Genomic DNA, 23,283 nt, shown 5'->3' on the forward strand with positions numbered 1-23,283 from the left:
ATGATCTAAGTGTCTTCAGAAATCCTACATATATGGCACCTGTACATGTACTTCAGATATGGAATTCCAGCTGATCGCTGCTTCTATTCTTCTTGTTTGTTTATACATATGAACATATCTATTTGCATAAACGTAGGGACTCTTTGTAAGTATTTTACTAAATTGCATACATAACCTAATTCAGATTGAGAGGATATAGACCTCTCAAAAAGCATGATCCTTTTATTCTGAAAAATCTGTATATTACCAACTCGTGAGGGTGGCCAGCATGCATTTTGAAAAGCCTGCAAGAGCTTGCTTCAAGCCGCTGCTCCCATTACAGATTTCTTATCCCCCAGCACCCAAACAACTTGAAAAAATAAAAGAAACAAACCAAAGATGCGCCAAACAACAACCAACCCTGCCACGCTCTCCACGAGGTGGTAACACCCGGGGTGCCGGCGGGGCGCGAACCGCCCACCCGCGGTGCCGCCAGCGCCTCAGGCCGGGCAGCCATTAGGGCCGAGGGCGGTGCTCCCCGGCCCGCCAAAACGCGGCCCCGCCCCGCCCCGCCCCTGAGTGCAGCCCCCGCGCCCTGTCGGCCTGGCGAGGGGAGGCCGCGGCCATGGCGGGCCGCAGGGGCTCGCTCAGCCCCTACTGCCTCTTCGTCCGCGACCAGCTGCCCGAGCTGCAGCGGCGCGGCCTGCCCGTCAGCCGCGTGGTTGATGCCATCCCCTACTGCTCCCAGGCGTGGGCGGTGAGGGGAAGGGCCCTCTCGGCTCCCGCAGCCCCTCCGGCCTCCTGCGGGGGGGCGGAACGGCCTCGGGTTAACGCAGCTTAATGGTGGGGAGGGCAGCGGGGAGGCCCGCGGCCCGGGCCTGCACCTGCTCCAGCCGTGGCGTGCTGGGGCTGTGGGGTTACGTAGCGGCTCAGCTGCTCGCTGGTGGGGAGCCAGCACCCACCTGGTGGATCTATGTGGTGCCCCTGTGTAGTTTGTGTGGGGGAAAAAATGTCAGCTTGGCCTTTTTCAGAGGGTAAGGTAGCCGGTGGCTCAGCAGGCCTGGGTTGAGTGGTTCAGATGGGTACCCTGAGTGGTCATAGCTGGCTCTAGATAAGAAGGGCAAGTTACATGGGCCTCCCCTCAGCTGTGGGGGTTAGCTCTGGCTTGTGTGTAATGGGCAGTGGTATCCCTGGTTGGCAAGAGTAGTTTCAGAAGACCTTGTTTGTGGTGGAGCGGTGCTAGTTTGTCTTTGCCTGAAGATGCTCAAGAGCATGTGTTCGCTAGGTGTTTTCAATCAAAGCTTCTGCCTTTGTTAGGGGGAAAGGTACTGAAAGTGTTCGAGTATGTTAGTTGCAGTTCTTGCCAAGTATTGATAACATCCTTTGGAAATGCACTCTTTAAGAGGTTGTTGGTTTGTGGGACTACTAGAAGGAAGCAGTAACCCCCCTTTTAACAATTTGCTTTCCTTCAAGTTATTGACTAAGGAAGAAAAGGGGGTGTATACAGAGAAGGTTCGTAAGTGGAATGAAAGGAAACGCTCTCAGAAGGCAGTAGAAGAGGTAAGTGCTGGTAAAGGAACACCCTTCTATGTAGCTACATAAGAGGGGGCGTAAGGGATGTTGGGGTTTGGTCAGTTATGATAGTGCGTTCTCCATAGTGTCCATCCTCTGGAGGTAACGGCTGCTGTCGTAGCCCATACCGTTACAAAGGCTATGCAGAAAATTGTTTTGGTTTGAACTGAGGGTGAGAATACTCTATACCATTTTAAAGCAGCGCAGGTTGTTCCTGCAGGCACTTTTACCATGTAAAATACAGTTTTCTAACAACTTAAGTTTCTGTTTAACAATACTTTACAGTGACTGACTTAACAATGGTTATTTCATTTCTAATACTGTAAATTGGTATTTCTGGTCATAGGTCCATGTTGCTTTTGCTTCGTGGATGTTCTTAATTTAGATGGCTCTTGTCTGATGGCCTGGAAACACATCTTACACACAGCTGACTTGACATTTGAGTGGCTGTGTGAGGAACCAGGTCAATGAAATGTTGCAACCTAGGCAAAAAAAGAATAATTATACCTTGCCATTATTTTTAGGTTCCTTTGATTATGGAGAGAATAGTAATGCTGTGGTAGAGGACAAAATCCCACAACACAGAAGTGTAAGCAGTTAGGTTAAACTGAATGTGGTGTGGTCAGAAATAGTGCTAAACAGATCCCTTCTACTGTTTACTGTCTTGAAAAGGTGTATGTGTGTCCTTTTTGCTTTTGGGTTGTTGTTTTTTTTTCCCCTTCTGTCTGTGTCTCTGTCTCCCAGCAGTTCCTTGAAGCATAGTTTGCTTTGGAATTTGAATTATGTGAAGTGTCAGAAAGCTTATTTTATTCCAGTCTTGGATGGCAGTGTTAAAATTGGTGTGTCAAAGCAAAGAGCCTGATTGAGTAAATGGATAATACTGCATTTACTTCTTTATCCCGTGTTACTAGATATTGACTGTGATCTACAGATTACTGGTGGGAGTAAATATTTAGGACTTCAAAACACATGATGCTAGAGTGAATGACAGGATGATCATAGTTTGGAGTAACTAGTAAATCTAGATTAGTTAATTTAGTTAATCTAGACTAGTAGGGAGATGTTAGGCAATTTTTTCTGATTCTGGGAGCCTGCCTGTATGGGAAAGAGCTGTGTAAAATGTGATCGTCGTTGTGTTATTTAGCAGGCTAGGGGTGTGTAATTAATGAAGCTCCATTTTCATGTGTAATGGAGAGCTACATGAAATGGCAATTAAGTCATAAATGGAGGCTTCTGTATTTCCTTCCACAAGTGGTAGCATTTTAGAAAGCTGTAATCAGGGAAAGGAATAATTGCTTTACCAAAATAAAAAGCATCATCCTCATTGCCTGTCAGTGGAAATAAGGAAGTGTGTATGTATGAGATTATATGTGATCTCAGTTTATTAATCATAGCCCTGTACACAGGCAACCACAGTTATTTTGTGTAGTGAAAGGTCTTGGTCATATTTTGGAGGTGACCTAAGCTTACTTGGATGGGACTAATTCCTCATTTCATTTTAAATAGTTCAAACTGATAATCAATGAACTTTGGCTGTAGTAGTCACCTGGAATTAGTGTGCCTAGATGTGGATTGTTATTCCCAGTTTGGATCTTGAATGATTGAATTCTGTAAGCCTGCCAGATTTCTTTTCCTGTCCTCTTAAAAGCTAATTGTTCATGCATGGATTTGCAATGCTTAATGGCATACGCACCCCTCTTACTTGCTCTGTGCCAGAGCAATCTGATGACTTCCTTGAGGCTTTATCAGCTTTTTGTGAATTCAGCTCATAGTCAAAGGCAACTAATGTGTGCCAAACTTTACGAAAAAGTTTATGGAAAAAATTTTGAAACTCCAATTTGAAAAGTTCCTCACTTGTGACAAGTGGTTGAACCTAACAAATTATTTTTTTTTTCTTAAATTACATTTTGTAAATTTAGCTGCAGTTCTTTCCAGTTGTAGTGAGTTGATCAAGGTTCTAAGATATGTGTGTCTCTTTTTGTTAGAAGAGAAATCTCGCCTTCCTAGTCTGCAGGTACACAGGCACTTGTGTATGCACTGCAGACTTGTTCCACCTAACCATAACTGTTAGTGGGCGAGGAGTGAAGGACTTCACTGGGGGTAGTAGACTGTCTTGATTTTTTTTTTTTTTTAAACTTTCTCCTCTTTTTCCAGATGTGTAATCTGGCTCATCCGGTTCCTTCTTGTGTGACCACAGAGATGCCCAGTGTTACTTCTTTTCCAGATGCCTCCTCTATGTCTTGGGAGAATGATCAGGGTATAGTAATCTTAAAGCACTTGATCCTGGTAGATTAAAGCTTGCCTTTTATAGATACTCTTGATGGTAGCTGTACAAAGGCAGTTTACATTTTGCTAATAGCTTTGTCAACTGTTTGGAACTAGTGGTCTACCGCTGTAAAAAGGTCTTTTGTAGTATAGAGGGAAGTCATTGCAACTTTCCCACCCCCCTCCAAAATAATTCTGTCCTCTGTTTTTTAGCTTGATGGGAGTATAGCCACTAATAGTTCTTTTCAATTCTTTCAAGAAATATTTCAAGGTTTAAGTAAAAGGTAATTCGTTAGCTCCTACGTTTATGACTTACAAGGCCTAATCCAAGTTCAGCATGAAAGAATACTTGTACCAATTTTAAAGGGTGAAGAGTTTTTAGACACTGAAGTTAAGAATTTGTGTGGTAGAGTTTTTAAATAAAATGATGATCTGGCTTCTGGGGGAATAAAGGAGGGGATACATTCTTTGTCAGTGCTTTTGTAACATCCTAGCTTACTTCCTTATTGAAAGAGCTCTTGAAAACTAAACCTTTCTTAGTTGTACCCCCTCTTCAAATGAATGTTTTAATTAGAATTGAATAATGAACACATCTCTCATATGTTCCCCAGTGAATATTAACCTGAAAAATGATAAATGGTAGTGCTTACAAGATAGTCAAGCAGCCAGTTCATATATAGCTCTATTTGCTGTGTTAAGTCTCAGCTCAAGCCTTTTACCCAGCAAGTCTTGAACTATTTTCATGTTGTGGTTATGGAGGGACAAGAAAGAGTTGCTCTATGAGAAGTGTAATACCTGTTAGTGTCCTGCCTGCCAGAGGTCATGCTGCCCTGTCGCTGTGATGCAAATATGATGAGGTTGATCATGGTGGCTTGAGCTGACACAATTGATCTTGAAACTGAATGAGAGGGATAATGATAAAGGATAACTGAGATGCATTTTACGATGCTGCTCCTTAGTATTTCTCAGTAACTAAGTCCTGTATGGTTCCCTGTAGCTATATCCAGTTTTTCATAAGCAGAGCAGCTGAAACTCTGGTAGGAGGAAAGGTATCTTTCCTATGACCCTGCAGCTGGTAGAGCTTAAGACCCACGTAAGAGAGCATCAGCATTCAAGCTTAGGGCGGCTGATGTTAAATGCCATGAAGTCTGGCATGCAGCATGGTTTCTGTGTAAAAACAGTTATACATCTCTATTATTTACTAGAACAAGCAGGATTTTTTGATGAGGGGCAAAACTTGAGGATAAGGATAAAATAGCTACCTTTAAACTTCAGTGAGAACACTTTGACATTCGTGGAGGAAAGGATTAAGGTGTATTGTGAAATATTTTTCATAGTTGGATATGCTTTAAATTGGTAAACGATAAATTTATTTCTTAACACTTGCCTTGGGTATTCTTGCTGCCTTCTTGGGGAGCTCATTTAGCGGAGGAGAAGCAATCCTTTTAATTAGCAGACTTCTCGTCTCCTCTTACCCTAGAAGATTATTGCCAGCTCATTTAACTTGTGTAAATTACTGAACTGAGCTTGTGAGGCTGTTTTGCCGTTACTGATTTTTTTCTTCTCTTTTCTAACCTTATTTTCCTAAAGGCTAAGTAGTTCCTGTTGAATTCCAGGCCTCTTTAACATTCTTGTGGGTTTGGGGATTCATTTTTTTACAATTGTTTTTATTTTGGGTGTGTTTTGCCCTGATCTCTACACACAGTAGCAGCTGTGGAAGGCATACCAGAACTATAGATACGACTGAACTGTTGCATAAGCATTAGTTACCTTGTCATCTCTGATGCAGAGAAAGAGCTTATGTTTTACTTGGTCATTACCCTACTTTAATCACTCGTATAATAAAGTGCACCAAAGCTTTCACTGGGTGAGGTGAGGCCAGGGGGACTTGCTGTAACGTCTGGTGGCTCTTCTGGAAGTGTGAGTTTTGTGGTTTGGTTTTTTGTTTTGCTTTCAGCTGTGGTCACAGACATCTTCTACTTCATGAACATTTACAGCCATGGCAAGCTGCCATCCCACTGTGAACAGCGCTTCCTTCCTTGTGAGATCGGGTGCGTCAGGTACTCCCTACAGGATGGTATAATGGCTGATTTCCACCACTTCATAGATCCAGGTGAGTTCCAAGGAGGGGAGACAAGTAGTAGTTCATCTTTTTTTGGGGTGAGAGGGAGGCTTTCTAGTGTCTACTTACTGCTGCCCAGATTAGATTTCTGGTATTAAGACAGGTTTATTTCTTTGACTGTATGTGGCTTGACTTCTTTAAATATTGGAGCAGTGCTGATTGTTTCTGAAGAGATGGGCTCGGGCATCAGAACTGCATGAAGCTTCAAAGAGGGGGAATAAATCTGGGAGGACCTTCAGATGTTTGTGCTTTATATTTTGTGCCAATAAATGTTCGTCTTGATTGGTCCTAAACACATCTATACAATATACTTGGTTTTTTAAAATACATATAACTGAAAATAACTTTTTAAGAAGTGGTTGTGGCACTTGTACAAGGCCACAAAGGAAAATAAAGCTGTTCCTATCTCTGCATGAAACTATGGTGTAGACTTAAAAATCTGTCATTGTGGATGTTGGATGATTGTTCTTTTTCTTCCGTCTCCCCTGCTCTTCTGCAGAAGTACCACCACGTGGTTTTCGGTACCACTGCCAGGCTGCTAGTGAGTATCAATGGAGAAAAATAATGGTATGCAGGTTGTACAGTTTTAGGTTCAGCTTATCTGATCTCTGTCCAAATGTTTTGTAAGTCTGCAGTTCCTTCTGTGAACTTGCCAAGTTTCAAGGACTAACAGACAGCTTGTCACAATCACCTTTTATGTTTCTTTTACCCACAAATGGCAGAGCACTTCACCCAAAATGGTTTTATCAATGGCAGAGTTATTTGTATTCTGTTTTCCTTCTTTAATTCAATAATAACTGCAGTATGTTCTTAAACAGGACATCTTTGTATAGCTTTAAATGCTTTCAGGCCCATCTGGGCAGAGTGTCCTTCCCTTGACAGTCCTTGTGTATGTCTTTAGCATGAAGTGCTAGTTCATAATAGGGTAACTGAAAGATACTAGTTTGTATTTAAAAGTGTTTTGTAGCTTTACATGTAACAACAAAGTTAAATTATTTATACGGTTGTTGTGTCTGGCTTGGCCTGCCTTGTTTCCCTTGTGACTCTTCAGTAGTGTTTATAGATTTCAGTTTTTTTCTATTAGGACACTTCCTCCCCTTGTGTACAGAGGGAACAAACTTGGCCCATGTTTTCCTATGTGAAATACTTAGATAATGGTCTTTTAAAAGGGGTAAGTGCGTGTGTTTGCTCACAGCCCGAACCTGCCAGTCTTCTGCTGAGGGAAGCAAGGTTTTGATAGCTTAATCACAGATGGTCCCTGTAGAGAAGAGGAAGTGTGTGTGTGTATATAAAAAAATACAAAGGAGGAGGGAATTCTGTCGTTTAAGGAAACAGGACTTCTCATGACTTTTTTTTTTTTTTTCTGCCTCCCTCCTTCATTAGGTGATGCCACTCATAAGATCCCTGTATCTGGATTTCATCTTTCACGTACTTGTTACACAGTTGTCTTACGGGAACTTCTTGAGTTTGCCCAGCCAGCCAGAGGTGTTTGGCCTCACTTTTACTGCAGGGTATGGTCAAGGTCAAAGATGCTCTAAATCAAAACGTCTGATTTCACTTCTGTTGGATATCTAAGGTGATACTTTACTTTAAAACCTAACCAGTGTGCAAATGAGTAGGAAAAGACACTTCCAAAGTTCCCCAGCTCTGTGCAGGAAGAAATGGCCCCTAAAAGCTAACCTTTTTGTAAAGCAGAGACCTAATTTTCTGCTTTCTTATTTTCATCCTGCATTTCTGGCTCTAGTCTACTGATGAACATTTAACTTTGTCTCTGACATTGTTTTGACTTAGGTTAAGGGCTTTTAAGATTGTCTTAGACTGATTGTGCTAAATAAGTCACACAATCCTGCTTTTTTAAGGGATGCTTTTACGACTCTTTCCCCATGAGAATACTGTCAATCTTAAATTTTGATCAAATTTCACTTGCCAGTGAGGAAAACAAAACTTTAGGATGCAGAGGCTTTTAAGCTTCGTGACAAGTATATTGCATTTTGATTCCACTCAAGCCTAATGTTAATTACTAAAAAGGTGGGAAGTGTCGAGATCTTGAGCTCCATCCATAAATACAGGGCTCTGAAGAAGTATGTGTAAAACAAACAAACAAAAAAAACCCTCAGGAGTGCTTAATGGAGGTACCTGCAGTATGGGTTAACCCATCCCCAAACATTAGTCCAGGATTTCTCCTGGGGTTTGGTTGGAAAGCCTCTGTGGCATTTCGTTCCTCGTCAAGATAACTTTCATGAAGGGTGTACGCTCAATCCCACAAACACTTGAGTTTTCTGTTGGAGGTGACTTTTTCAGATGTAGTCAGGAGTTGTGCACATGTGAGAATTATATACTGTACTTCAATGTGACAGAAACTTTCTTTCCCCTAGTCTAATGACAGATTCAGAATTAACTGGTGTCTCAATCGGATGGCTAGCCTCACAGGTGAGAAATGGATCATTTTTGGCCTCCTCCTGCCCCACAGGAAATAAGGGTTATGTAAGCATGGACAGCCGTATTTGTCTGAAAATTTTTGGGTCTCAAAGGTTTCATAAAAGCTGGTACTGGTAGCTAGAACTACTTTGTGTGCTTCTCCCTCTTCTTTTCCTTCCCATCAGTGACAGTAAAACAGCAGGATGATTAGCTGACTGGCTAATGAGCCCATCTGTAGTATAACATACACTGTTTCTTGCTCAGTCAGTTAAAGGAGCACTAGAGGCAGTGAGATCACTGTGAAAGCGAAAATATTATAACACATGGGAAAACAAACAGCTTCTGAGGAGAGATGGTCCACAACTAGAATACCTAATTACTGAAGTGGGGAAAATTATGGGAAGATAGGATGACCCTCTTGGCTAAGAAGCCAGGTTTTATTAAACCACTTGTGGAATAAATTGATAAGATTTATGAGAGCTTTGATGCTCTGGTAAGAGGCTGGGCAGTGAACAGGGACTGACTGAGAAGTGAGTTGAGCAGAATATTCACTGACTTTTGTTCTCCTGACCTGGATTTTCTCTGAGCTATAGGCATTGAGAGCCGTCTGGAGCTTCTTACTGTAGAAGACTTGCTAACAAAACTGTACCAGAAGAAATACCAAAAGATGCCATCCAAGAATTGGGTGTATGGAGAACTGGACGTCTTTCTGTGGAATTTCTCCAGTAATACCAGGTATGTTGGATTCTTCTGTGTGGAAACGTGTGTTAGCCTGATGAGTCTTCGTGCCCTACATAGAGCTTGCATGTTGCTAGGCTAGGATGTTTTACAAGCCTTCTAATCAGAAATGCTTCTTGTCATGTCATGAATACAACTGGAAATGAAAAATACTTTCCCAAAAGAAGTGTAAAGGCAGATGGCTTTTTAACACTGAGTCTAAGGCCTAATTTAAAAGAGAGGGTAAAGATGGGAATTAAATATATTTATGGTATTTAACTGGAAATCATAGAAGTGAGAAGATTCAGACTTGTAGGAATGTAATTTGGATGGGACCTGGCTGTTGCTGTACATCAAATGCCTTATGCTGCTATTGTGATGAGTGACAAGGATGTTTCCCAGTGGTGTAAATCAAGTCCCCAAGTGTAAGCATTAAGCTAGATCCTGTCTTTTTTCTTCTGGAACGAATGTTCTTTATTATACATCTGGAAGCCCATTTGTGTTGTGAACAGTAAAGCTTTGCCATTAACTTAAAAATACACTTTAGCTTTTCCTCTGCTACTGTTTAAAGAAAGAACCAATAATTTGATCTTAAATTTTAGTAGATTAAAAAAAAAAAGATTATTCTTGGAAGTCTGTTTATAGTATGTGTGGAATTTAAGATCCGTTGGGATAATTGGTGTCACTTTATCATTTTATAGTCAGGTGTACTCGGTTTCCATGAGTATCCTCACACTAGAGGGAGACCTTAACAAGAATGGGAAAATGTACTTGAAACACACGTTTGGAAAGTGGGGATGCTTGTACTGAGAGCAACTGTTTTGCATGAATGGGAAACTTCAAATTGTTACCTTTAATTTCTGTTTTTCTCTTAGGATTTTCTTTTCTCCCTTCCCTACTTCAGCATGAAGCAGGTTGCCTGTTAAGTATGCCTTTTAACTCTGCATAAACCACTTAAAACTTAGTTATTGAATACTGATCCTCTGCAATTTTAAAGATACTGTATGGTCACTGAGACAAAAAGAGAACATCTGTAATATTTGTTCCTGTTCCTTCTGACCAGACCAATTATTAATGTTGATTAACAATGTAAAAGCTTCTGAAATAAGGCTGAGCTTCATTTCATGTAGATGCAAGTGGCATGAAGAGAATGATATACTCTGGTGTGCTTTGGCATCCTGTAAGAAAATTGCGTGAGTATTGCTAAGGAGTTATCTCCAGTATGATGACTTTTTTTGTTATAGATGCGCATTTCTGACTGCCTGGAGCACTGTAGCTCTAGATCTTGAGTTTTATTTATTCCCTCCCCGTGCCCCCCCCCCCCCAAGATTTGTTGTAATTGTACTTTTCATTGCTGTTTATGTGGCTTAGCACTATGCTGTAAGTTTTAGCACTTAGATGTAGTGTAATTTCTGTGGTATTGTATAGCTACCTTGGGTAACTTGTCTTCTCATGGGAGAAACCTGTGACCAAGGTTTCGTTTCCAGTGACCTGGTGATTCAACTATTAGAAGCTAATGAATTCTCCAGTTTGCTTACTCTTTTTGACAACAATAAAAATACAAAAGCAAATACAAACAATCATTCTTTAAGTGCTTACATTTTATGAGCAATTGTTCACTTTTCTCAGTCCTTAAGGAAGTAACTGTGCTAAGCATCCTTAGGCACAGGGGAGGAAAAGCCAGTTCACATCTTACACTGTCATGTTGGCCAGTCAGAGAGTTGGACCGAAGTTGCCGTTCTGTGTTTCTCGAGATGTTTCTTCCTGAGTTCTTTTCTTCTCTGGTCTGGTATCTTTAAAAGCTTCTATTTATATGCCAGTTAGGGACCTTCCAGAATTTTCTTTCCTTCTTTAGAGAATTTTTCAGGGTCTTAGTCACATGAAATATTTGAAATATTTTTTTTATTTATTATATTATATTTAAACATCAGATATTTTGCTGACCTTCTGTTTCTGGCACGACACGGTGCAGTCATTGGCACTTGTGGTTTCAGAAGTAGAACCAAGCAATCTTCAGTACCTCTCATACTGCCGTACTCCCACAGCCAAACCTGTGTTCAGTTGTTTCTGATTCCTCACTGGTAAAGGTCAGTTTCCACATTCATAAAGGTCAGTTTCAGTCAGTAATTTTCAGATAGTAATGGTCGTCACTCTCTAGTCATCCTTTCACTACCTCCACTTACTATTGGAGAGTTGAGAGAAGTTAATTACATTAGAATTCACTGGTTTTGTTCAAAGACTTAGTATACCTGTATTTGGTGAGAAATTCCCAGTATATCTCTACTTTGGAAATTTTTTTATACTGCCTTACATAGAATGTACATACATAAGTTTCTGTCATCTTTTTTTGGTGTGGGGAAAGGGAAAGTAAATAGCTGGGAAAGAAGGAAGTACTGTTTAAGATCTCACTAAGTAGTAGTAGCACTTTGAGAGAGATAATAATGAATGGTCTTTCATTCAAAGAATCTTGTTATGGACTGCTATGCCTTGCAGGAAGAAATATTGCTTTTCACACTTCTAGGTGTGACTGCATTTGATAGTGTGGAGAAGCAGTTGTTTTCACTTCATGTGTAGCTGTAGAATAAGTCTGGTGGTCTTGGAAGGATGCAGGGTAACTATTTAGCTGCTGCAATAATGTCCTTCTGCCCTCTGTCATCCGCTCTGTGCATTTGAGTCTGTTGTTGCTTTTGTTTGCCAGTTGAAGAACTAAAAATGCTGTGCTTCCATACATAAACGTCACAGCCTTCTTAGTCAAACTTTTCTTGTTTTCTTTTTTTCTTGGTGAAGTTACTGCATCAGTAAATCTTTAGCTAGTATGTATGGAGTCTCACTGACAGCAGCTCACATGCCCCTTCAAGACTGTGATTATGGTGAAAGTGGAAATACCAAGATGGTGATGCTGGATGCTGGATGTTTTCAGGTCAGATTCTTTAAACTGATACCCTGTGTTATTTCTAGTTCCATAAGTGTTCAAACTTGCCAATTTCAGCTTAGTTCTTTTCTCTTTGGATACTGTCTTTTGTATACATATATTGGGCAGACTGATGAAAGAAAAATAATCACTAGCTGGGTAATTTCTTGTGATTTTTGACCATAATTTGTAGTTTCATGGATAGTTGTGTACTGCGTTTTAGAAGACATATTATTGTGAATGTTTATTTCTTTATACAGGAGGTGGAGGCTGAGGGTTCTGGATGCGACAGACATTTTGCTTCTCCAAGTCAGGATCAAGAGTTTTTCTTCTAACTGTGAGTTTGAAGCTTTCACATTTGTAAGGGTAAAGACATGTTGAAACTTAATCCAACTGCTGCTTTTTGAAATTTCTAGACTTAGATGTTGCATGTCAGTGGCATAAAGCTTAAACAGCTCTGCATCAGCTGCACTTATTACTGCGTATGGATTTCACCGAATTTCTGAAGACTTAAACATAAAGAGCTGCCCTTTTCTTACTGGCCACAATCTTATGGTCTAAAAGGTCTCTCAAAATCTGTTCTTTCTTACAAATGTTGCTCTCTAGTTTATATCCCCTCATTTTTTTTGTTATGTGAAGTCCATTCTCATATGCCTCAGTGCTTTGAGTCAGGGCTGTCTTTAAAATACTCTCCTTGCTCTTAAATCACATTTGCAGACTCAACTGGTACTTATTGCAAGTATTCTGTTATAACTTGGTTTATAAAGACTGCTCATTTAAAGTTGTCTTTTTGGAGATGGAATTTGTTTGATAGAAGGCATGTGAGCTCTGTTCATCTGGGCAGTTCATGACTAATCTTCAGAAGAACAGAATCAAGTTTGCAAGAGAGAACTTTAAGAATTCTGAGTTGGCAGCTTATTTTCTTGCATATGAAATGTGCTGAATTAAACTTCAAAACTGTTCCAGTTAAATCATGAGATCTTACGGTCTTGGTGTTTGTAGAAGACACAAGCCCTCTCTCTGACTTTGTATTAGAGCTGTTGAATAGGTTCAGCTGCACAGCATATGAAGAACAATTCCATTAATTTCTGCACACTTTAAAGGCTGATTTGATTTGCCAGCTGTGTTTAATAGGTGATTCTCCACGTGGTGTGAAGACTTCCCTTTATGGAATGAGTACCGCATGAGGAAGAGGAATTACTTGATTGCTGAAAAGTGCGTCTGATCTATCAGAGTCTTTCAATATTTGACAACCTTTTCTACATCCAGGACATCTGTACATTCTAATTTTCCTTGTTTCCCTAAGATAACTGGCAGTTTCTCCAGACTGCAGTTTTTCATCTTATGTGCAACCCTTGACAGTTCAAGTTCTTGTTAGAATGCTAAAGCTATCGATTGGATTTAAAGAAGACAAAAATCTTTATTTACTGTAAGACTTATTTTGAAGGGACCTGATGGTTGTGTGCTCTCTTTATAAATGCATGCTATGCTAGTTCTGTTTCTTAATGCATGGAGTCCAAATTCAGGATCGCTTAGTCAAGATCATTGGATTAGAAGAATGTTTTAGTGGCCAGTGTGACTTTAAACAAGTGCTTTATTTCTCCTTTAATAACCTCCTTCCCCTTTTCTGCATGTGGAAGATAAAATTTCAGTGTATAATAGTCTCTCCCCCAAAATGATGGGGGTGAGCATTGAAAGTATGAAGGGTTGCACTAGGGGAATTAAAGGTATAACCATCTCCAAAGGTTTGCTATGATGTCAGTTCTAGCCATGAAGAATTTGAGTGGTCATTCAAAGCCAAAAGCCAGACTTTTCTGTGAAATGTCTTGGAGGAAATGTGGCAAACTTACCCATCTATTAATGTTCTTTTAGAGGCACAGGCTATATAAATCAGGAACAGTTACAACATAATTTTTTTTTCCTTTGCATCAGTTTTCTGTTTAAAAAAATATATGTCCCTCAAACTTACAGAGTGCAGAGGAGTGTAGGTGTTTTGGGTTGGTTTTTTGGGTGGTTTTTTTGAGAGGACTATCAAACTCAAAGTGATATATTAATCTGCAGATCTAATTTTACAAGTTTAGTCACATTGGGGAGATAGCAGTAATAATTATTTGAGGGCATGTAAAAACTGGGAGACTGATGTATCACTATGAAGTTAGATAGACCTCCATAAAATGGAACAAGCCTTACACTAGTCCCCAAAAAGGTGTTTTCTGAGCCTTGTCCATGTGTCTTTAAGCAACTGATTCTCAGAAGTAAGAGCTTATCTGAGTTGTTTCTACATTTTGTTCCAACAAGATGTCCAGTTGTGAAATACTATTTCCATAGCAACTAACTGTGAGAAGATATTTATTTCATTCCTTGTAGGAACTGAAACTCAAAATGAGGTAGTTCATTCTTTTGGCTAACAAGAAGAAAAAACCCAGACCCAAAACCCAATCAAAATAAGAGGGCAGCATGTTTATGAACAAACTCAATCATGCTGACCAGTTTGTCAGAAAAGGCCAATTGCTGGTTTAGTTGGAAACGTGTTACAGTTGCTGCAAGGCCAGTTGGAGCCCTTCTTCCAGTATTGCAGGTTCACTGAACCATTTTGATGCCTGTTACCTAACAGTTTGCCTATATCACTGAATTTTCTTAAATTATTTTCTATTTCCTTTCTTTGACGCTGTTCTATGTGCTAAATTTCACCAGATAAGGGACAATAAACCTCTAAGACTGAGATTTAGCTGTGAAGCATTGGATATGTTGTAATGGAATAAATGTGTCTATTTAGTAGTGGTAAAGGCTTCTCTGCATTGGAATAGTTGTTTGAGTTTAAAGTTTCTTAACTGACAGTCATTGCTGCATTGACATTTCAAAACATACGGAACTGTAATCTTTGAATTATTTGCAGAGGTCATTGTTGCAACAAAAGTTTTGTGTTTCAGTTCTTATAAAGAGAATTCATTATTATTAAAATACTTATTCAGTATCAGTGTAAATACACAAACCTTAAAAGGATTTGTTGCTATGCTTGAAGTATTGTGTTGCTTTAAGACCGAGGTAAAGTGTCTGAGTAGAAATGGAGAAATACAGAGTTAGGGTTCCGTGGCATGTCTGCTTCATCACCTGTAACTTAAAATATACATAAGCTGTAGAAGACCTAGTTATATGCTGTAGGCAGGGGGCTGTTAACTAGGGTAGTAACTGTGTTACTGGAATAAGCAACAGCCTGTGGCGTGGTTTGTAGTGAAAACTGTAACATCTATATAATGAGAATGAGTATGCTAACCTGATGTAGCCCCTTTGATACTGTTATTCTGCATGTATTGAGGGAGATCGCTAACAGCTGTTGGAGGGTGATAGAAAATTCTTTCCTTTTGGAGCTCTGTTCTGCAATTTGAAACTCCTGATTTCTTAAAAAATAAATTCCATTTAATAAGCACAATAAAGTAATGCTTCTCTTTAATGGAAGAGTAAAGATGAGGGAAAGACAGTGACTTAAAACCATAACACAATTTTTAAGTGCAAGGAATAGTACTGGTAAGGCACAAACTATGGGTCAAAATTGGAACAAAATTCTTCCTGCTTGCACAACAAAATTCTCAAGGGGAAATAAAACCAAACGAAGGCAGAATGGCTCTTGAGCAGAGTTGGAGTGATGCAGCTTGGGAGCTTTCCACATGGTAAAGAGTAACATACCTTAATCCTGCCTGCATATGGGTGTATAGGTACCATGCAAATTGAACTGACTGAAGAGTGGTTTCTGTAAAGCAGGCATCTCAAATTCTGGCAGACCTGACTTTCTGTCCTCCTGTTAGTGCAGCTTTCTGTCCTTTGTCAGTAATGGGTAAAAGTCATCCTGGTTTTGGATACACATTAGAAAGTTAATAAGTATTTTTGTTCTTGTTATATGACTAGTAGATGAATTGCGTGTTACTCTACTATAAAGGCTTTGGCCAGAACAGTTGCCTGGGGGTCATGAAAACACAATGGACAGTGGTGGCAACATTGATCTTTAACCTGTAATTGCATATTCTTTTACATCCCATTCAAAGAGTATGTAACTGATGCTGAAAAATACAGCATGCTCATGTAGAGTAAGCAGCAGTTACTGCTTCTGTGTAGTAGAAACTGAATTTGATTGTTACGTGTGCATTTCTGGCTAGTCCACCTTCTTTCAATAAACCATAGAAACTAGGTATGCAGAAGATGTTCCTGATGATTGCTGTCTCCGCTCCAGCTAAGAATATTCTTAGCAGTACTTTGTATTCTGATTTAGCAGAAATTTTATCTAAAATATATACATATGTAATGTAGATGCAGTAATACCTGGTTTTGATGTCTTTAATTGAATTTGAAATCTGTTCTGAAAGGCTGATCTTACTGGTAAAGAAGGAGTTCAGTCACTCTACCTTCGTGTCTTTCATGACCAGGTCCCCGTTCCCCTTCTGATGCACCCACAGAAGTCCTCCTTGTTGCCCTTTGTGTGCTTCACCAGAATTAGTTTTGGGTGGGCTTTGGCTTTCCTAACCCCACACCTGCACGCTCACACAGCATCTCTGTACTTCTCCCAGATCCCTTGCCCCTGCTGCTACCTCCTGTATGTTTCCTTTTCCTGCCTGAGTTTTGTCAGGAGCTCTTTAGTCAACCTCTGCTTATTTTCCTGTTTGTCTTGGAGGAGGTGATGCTTGAAAAATAAACAAGCTCGCCTGGACCTCTCTTCAGGACCTTACGCCATGGGATTCTTCCAAGCAGATCTCCAGACAAGGCCAAAGGCTGCTCTGCTGAGGTGCAGGGTTGTGATCCTGCTCTTTTCTTTTAGGATCCCAAGTTCCGCTATCTCATGGTTTCTGAAACTGAGTTTGCCACTAGACCTTCATATCCCTGCCCAGTTATTTCTCATTTATAAGTCTGAGGTCCAGCAGAGCGCACTTCCCCTCCTTGGCTTCTCAGTCGGGCTTCTTCCAGTTTTCTGAAGAAGGCCTTGTGTACTTCCTCCTGGTAAGGCTGCCTACAGCGGACACCCACCGGAATGTCACCCGTGTTGGTCTGCCCTCTGTGTCTAACCCTGGCTCACCGTCTGTCCCCAGGTGGAGCTCTGTGCATTCCAGCTGCTCTGTCACACAGGGAGCAGCTCTCCTGTCTCACCTCGCCAGGGTGAGAAAACCAGCTGGACAGTAAGTGATATGTAGGACAGGGAGCCTAGTAACTTGATTTGCTCCTGAAACCTGTAGGCTCAACGCTTGTGCCAGTTTCAGGATCTGTATTACAACTAGTTAAACTAGCAGAGAGCGTTTGCTGTGTCTAAAATAAGATTAATCTTTATTAAATCGTTAGCGGTATGTCAGGCATCAAAATCTTGGAAGGCAGTAATTTGGTGAGGATTTGCTGGGTGGATGGTCTGTCAAATATTAAGTGTTGGATTTTGCTGTTGGGGTGCATGTCAAGCTGGAGGAAGCGGTGCTGTGATCCTTGATCAGATGGTGTGGTTGGTAATTTGTGACACTGGGTGTGTGCTTTGCCAGCTACCTAGAGCGAGGTCCACCCCATGTCATACCCAAATAAAAAAGTTGCTTCAGTTTTGGGGACACTGGGTCTTGAGCCATCGTGGTCAGATGGTGTTATGCTGAAGGTCACATTCTTCGGAATAAAAATTTGTGTTCGATGAAAGAAAACCTGTATTCAAGGAAGCCCTGTCTGCATTTTCTTGCAAAACAGCTATAGTTTTCTGTTCCTAATACCTTCTTAAAAACCTGCATGATTAACACAGGGACTGTGCTTTTTGAGCTGTTAGTTGAATTAAAAAGCACTAATCCTTTCCCCTAGCAAGAATGTCAGACTTTCCCCAGAAGCTGAGTGACTCAAGTTTATGTGTGAAACTGGGTTTTTAATTTCTGATTGATAGAGGTACATGCAGCTGACTCCAAAGACTTTAATGTCTTTCCATTTGGCAGAGTAAATGTACTGTAGCAGCGGGGCAGGGGAATAACAAGTTTGTTACCTGGTTCTGCCCTCTTGATGTCTCCTGGAGGACTATCATCCCTCGCTTTCATCCTAGAATGAGCTGCCAATTAATTTTTATTGCAATGATTCAGTAAAATCAATAATGTGACAAACACTTTTGTTAGTCTAACCCTGTATTATCTCTGTACCCTCACTTTTCCTTGGTTCTGTCTTGGAAGCTCCTACAAGCTTCTCTAATTACCATTTTCAAATAATTCCCCTCACTCCCTAGTGAACAGGTGAAATGCAGGAGAGAAATGTTTCCAATTCAGTTATGTTGGGCTATAATAAATTTAGTACTAGTTCTAACACATCCAGAATTAATCTTGACAGTTTGCTCATTGTACTGTGAACTTTTTCAGATAGAAGACTGCCTCAGTGGCTTTCCTGGAACAGATGATACAAATAAATAGGAAAGTAGTGCTGTTACTCTAGCAACAAGAATTGTGAGATCATTAACTCTTGTCTGACTGATGAGTTCTGAATTGTGCGCTATACTGGATCTTGAAATAAGCAGCAGCAGCTTTTGGGTCTGTGTAATACTGGAAATACTTCTCACAATCCTGAGGAAAGGGAGGAAGGCAGTAAGAGCAGACCTTTGGGGTTATGTGGGAAATGGGTAGGGATGGAATCCGTGGGGGGCAGCTCTGAAGAATAAAGGAGTTCATTAAGGTTGGCAATTTGTAAAGAACAGCATCTTCTAAATGCAAGAACAGTCCAGGAGAGCAGACAGATCGATCACAGGACTGTCTTGTCTTTACAGGGAACTCATGGCTGCACCCTAGTCCTAGTGCAGTGTAAGGGAGGTAAAGCAGGTGTTTTCTATAAAGGAAGAATCCACACACTGGCCAGGCCTGTAGGGATGGTGTTTGGAAAGCCAAAGCTCACCTGGAGTTGATGGTTGCGAGGGATCAAGGTCAACAAGAAGAGCTTTTATGACTTTGTTAGGAGTAAAAGACTGAACAAGGGAAAAAGTGGTCCTGTTTCTGAGTAATGTGAGTGATTGAGTGACGTGACTGCAGTAATGCAGATAAAGCTGAGGTGCTCGGTGCCTTCCTTGTTTCAGTCTTCTCTAATAAGGCCTCTCAGGTCTCTGTACTCAGGAAGGGTTCGTGGAGGAGAGCACCAGCAGTGGATGAGAAGCGAGCTGGGCTTCGGCTGGCAGTTCTAGACCCATATACAAGTCCATAGACCCAGATGGACTGCGTCTGGGGATGCTAAGAAAGCTGCCTGATACCTTTGCAAGGCTCTTCTCTCACTGTTGAAAGGTCATAGAGAGCACAGAAAGTCCACAGCAGTGGGAGGCAACTATTCCACCCATCTTTCAAAAAGATGATTTAGGAAACCATAGGCTGCTCAGCTCCACTGGACTCCTTGGAAAAATCACGGAATGAGTCCTCTGGTTTTCGGGTACGTGAAGAAGAAGGAGACTGGAAACAGTCGGCATGGATTTGCCAAGGCCATGCCTGGCTAGCCTTATTGCTTTCCATGGTGGGTGTGTGAATTAAGGAAGAACAGTAGTGGTCAGTGGTGACTTCAGCAAGGCTTTCAGTACAGTCTGTCACAGCGTGCTCGTATCCAAGTTGGGATGTTACGGTCTGGGTGGGTGAACAGTCAGATGGGTAAAGATCTGGTCATACTGTACATGGAGGCCAGTAACAAGTCAGGTACTGGAGAATTCTATACTATGGCCTGTTTAGTGTCTTTAACAGTGACGTGGAGGTGATGGAGTGCACTCTTGCCTGCAGAACAGACTGAACTGGTATGCTTGAGGGCTAGGCTGTTATCCAGGGGGACGTAAACAGGCTGGAGGAGCGGGCTAATAGGAGTCTTATGAAATGCAGCAAAGTCCTGCACTTAGGAAGGAAGAACACTTGGCAATAGTACAGTCAGGACTAGCAGGAGAGCAACTTTGCCAAGAATAAAGCCCAAAACTATGACTGGAACAGGAAAAAAAAAAAAAGGAAGTTTGGAAGGTGAAATGGGAACAAAGGTGATGATCAGAATACTTGCCTGTGATGATCAGAATACTTGCCTTGCAGGGTGTATGAGAGGTCTGGGAATCCTGATTTGTCCTTATCTTCGTGCTTCTCCTGCATTGTGGTGATCTGCGTCTCCAGTCAGGTCCTTTAACTTTTATCCCGTCACTCTGTCACTCATAAATGATAGTGATTTGCTTGCAACATTCAGTAGTCATTTGAGTTCCTTGGATGAAAAGTGCCTAGATAAGAATAAATCTTAAAAGCTGAGTGACTGATATTAGGAACAAACAACTAACTTTTTTTTTCCCCCAGTAAGCCGTATAGTGTATTGCTTTCAGAATGTTGTAAGCAAGCAAAAAATGTTAATGTGAATGAAAACAATTAAAGCTGGGAAGTGAAGAGGCAGTTTCCCTTTAAACACAAGAGGGAAATATGGTATAGCCCTGGTTAATGTAACTGCTTTGAGCAGTGCAGGGTGAGCCCATTATTCAAACTGCACACAGGATTTCTGGCCTGCCTTTTTATTGGGTTGCTAGACTGATGAAGTGGACTTCTTTTCCTTCCTTTGTATACTTTGTGATAGGGTAAATGGCCTGTTGCAGGTTGCTGGGGTAGGGTCAGAAGGAAAACTAGGTAATCTTCAAATATCCTCTTGATATGCTTGCCAAAACACATATTACTATGTAATGATGTATCAAAATCTTACTGTGGTGGCTCTTCCTCTTGGGTTAACAGATCCCAACAGTCCTTCAGATGGGAAAATGATTTGGTGAGGGCTTAAATCCTGTGTTATGGTTCTTCCTGTTCATGTACAGGTAAAGCTTATATGTGCATATTCTTCCATGTGAAAGCTGAACATAACTAAACAGTAATTTTACTATAGGCTGTTGTGGTGTTTTGGCCCTGGCTGGATGCCCACCAGAGCTGCTCTGTGACTCCCCTCCTCAATGGGACAGGGGAGAAGAAATATAATGAAAGGCTTCTGGGTCGAGATAAGGGCAGGGGGATCACTCAGCAGTTACCCTCATGGGCAAACCAGAATCAACTTGGGGAAATTAGTGTAATTTATTAGAGTTCAAATCAGAAAACCCACCTTCCCCTCACCCCTCACTTTTTCGCAGGCTTAACTTAATTCCTGATTTCTCTATCTCCTCCCCACCGAGTGGTGCAGGGGGACAGGGAATAGGGCTGGGGTCAGTCCCTCCCACGGGAGACGCTCCAGAACTTCTCCAGTGTGAGCCTTTCTCAAGGGCTGCAGTTCTTTACACACTGCTCCAGCGTGGGTCCCTTCCATGTGGTGAAATTAATTAAAGGTAATTAATTTAGTTACAGGAAAACCTTGGAGTAAGATAGGGATTTGAATATGTGTATTTCTGGCTGGCTGAGTTTAACAAATTGGTTGAGAAAAAAATACATGTAGCATTCCGATAAATACACAACTTCAAAAATGCTAGTCTTATTAAAAGACAAAGGGAAAAAAATGATAAGCAACACTGAAATGTCTTAGCTGTCTCTCTATGTGCTATCACTTAGTTTATTTGCTGGTGTAGAACTGAACTTGCGTTGCAGAATGTAAGTAGTTCTGCTTTAATGGTTGTCAAGTTTGACTTTCTCACTTTTTCCCCTGCTAGTTCCTACGGAACCTGCTTACAGAGAATTGGATCCATGGTTTTGGGGGAAATTACATCATCTCTTCTGTATTTTGTGGCTGGTTTCTTCAGATAACTTAATGCAGCTTTGTTAATCTGCATTTTTCTTTATGCTTAGAATGATCCACGTGCAAAAGTTACTCCAAGACTTCAGGTGACAAGCAGCAATTAAGCATTACATGTCCTAAAAGTGAAGAGTGTGGGATAGGCAGCGCAGTGTTAAAATAGTTTATAGAGGCCAGAGCCAGTTTCTGGTCATAAATACTTCTGGTAATTGTCCAATCCTTTTTCTGGTCTTTCCAGTTAAGATCTTTGAGAATCCACACGATTATCCCTCAGCAAAACCCTCTTCAGTCCCAGGGTATATAGGTGTTTGTGAGGGAGTGCTGACTAATGGCTGTAACATGTACAAAAGAGATAGCTTTTGTTTCACAGTTAAAACTTGTTACAATGCTAATTAGATAATTCATACTATACTTCCTTGTTACAAAAAAGAATAACATCCTTATCAGCTCTGTTTCTGAGCTATGTACCTGGGGTTTTATCTGCCTTTAGCTTCTGCGTGCGAATTTTTTTTTTTTTAGTCATCCATTTTTGCAATGTTTTGTCATGCATCTCAACTAAGCATGGGAACAGGTCCTCCGAATGTCTTGCCGAGCTGCATTTGAGGTGGTTCTTTGCCAGAGAGATTTGGGTTTGTATGGACATGGTAAAAGAACTCTGGTTGTTGGTCTTGGCAGTTGTTACCAGTACAAATGAATAATTTTAAGTATATTTTAAGAATATTTGTAATTTTAAGAATAATTGTAAAACAAAGGCAGCCAGAAAGCAAGCCAGAATAGCGATTCTGGTAGTCTGATTTGCATAGTTCAGAATCTAGAAAATGCTGCCCATGTGTAGGAGGCTTGCTGGTTCTTTTTTGAAGTTGTATTTTAGATTTTTGTTACAGATTTAAAAGTAACTGCTTGGGGGTAAAGGGTGTGTAGGAGGCGTTGCAGTAAGTTTCTGAAACTCCTGAAGTCGAAGATGCAATAGAGAGCTTTGAAAGGGTAAATACTGTAGTGTAAGAAATTTATTGACCATGTCTTAAAAATAATAAAACAACAAAACAAAAGCCACACCCTCCCCCCCAACAATGACCTTTAATGCCAACCACATTAACAGTCTTTGGGACAGACAGTCCATTCTCTTCCAAAGATAAGATACTAGTGATAGAAGTTCTCTCCGCATTTGCACACATTTTGCACATACAGCACTTCTGATTGAATTGTTACAACTTTGAATAAAAAGCTTTTTTCCTCTTTCCCCCCTCTTTTCTTTTTTTTTTCCCCTTCTTTTTATTAAAGAGGTACTTGCCACGTATGTGTTCTCATGCTGTCACTTTTTCAGAAGCAGCAGCAGGAGCAATGGACTATTTCTGGTTTGCCCATGCAACAGTGAGGAGAAAAGGATAATGTAATAAAAATCAATATTTAGGAGCTTTCTGAGCTGGAACTCATAAGTTCAGGAATCTGACAGTATGTAGGCTAGTAGACTGTTTCTAGATTTTACCAGCTGCCAGTTACAAATCCATATAACTTCTTACCTTATCCCTTCTATCCAGTATGCATTGCTGCCCCAAACAGGAGACTTTCATCGGTCACGTGAATTTTTTCGGGTTTTTTATTTATATGTTCATGT

The 23,283-nt window shown here is 40.8% G+C and overlaps 1 protein-coding gene across 1 annotated transcript; it reads left to right on the forward strand.

Annotated features, from left to right (window-relative positions):
• Positions 1-604: 604 nt before the first annotated feature.
• MAEL (maelstrom spermatogenic transposon silencer) lies at positions 605-15,808 on the forward strand. Its single transcript, XM_056328671.1, is given in 13 exon segments — positions 605-736; positions 1,453-1,539; positions 3,706-3,808; positions 5,774-5,929; positions 6,438-6,479; positions 7,322-7,449; positions 8,314-8,368; positions 8,950-9,091; positions 10,204-10,266; positions 11,861-11,993; positions 12,245-12,309; positions 12,311-12,321; positions 13,119-15,808. Coding segments are annotated over 13 exon segments (1,233 nt in total). The 3' UTR covers positions 13,235-15,808.
• The last annotated feature ends 7,475 nt before the right edge of the window (positions 15,809-23,283 follow it).

This window comes from Falco biarmicus, chromosome 2 (genome assembly GCF_023638135.1).
Source record: "Falco biarmicus isolate bFalBia1 chromosome 2, bFalBia1.pri, whole genome shotgun sequence".
Taxonomy (NCBI): domain Eukaryota; kingdom Metazoa; phylum Chordata; class Aves; order Falconiformes; family Falconidae; genus Falco; species Falco biarmicus.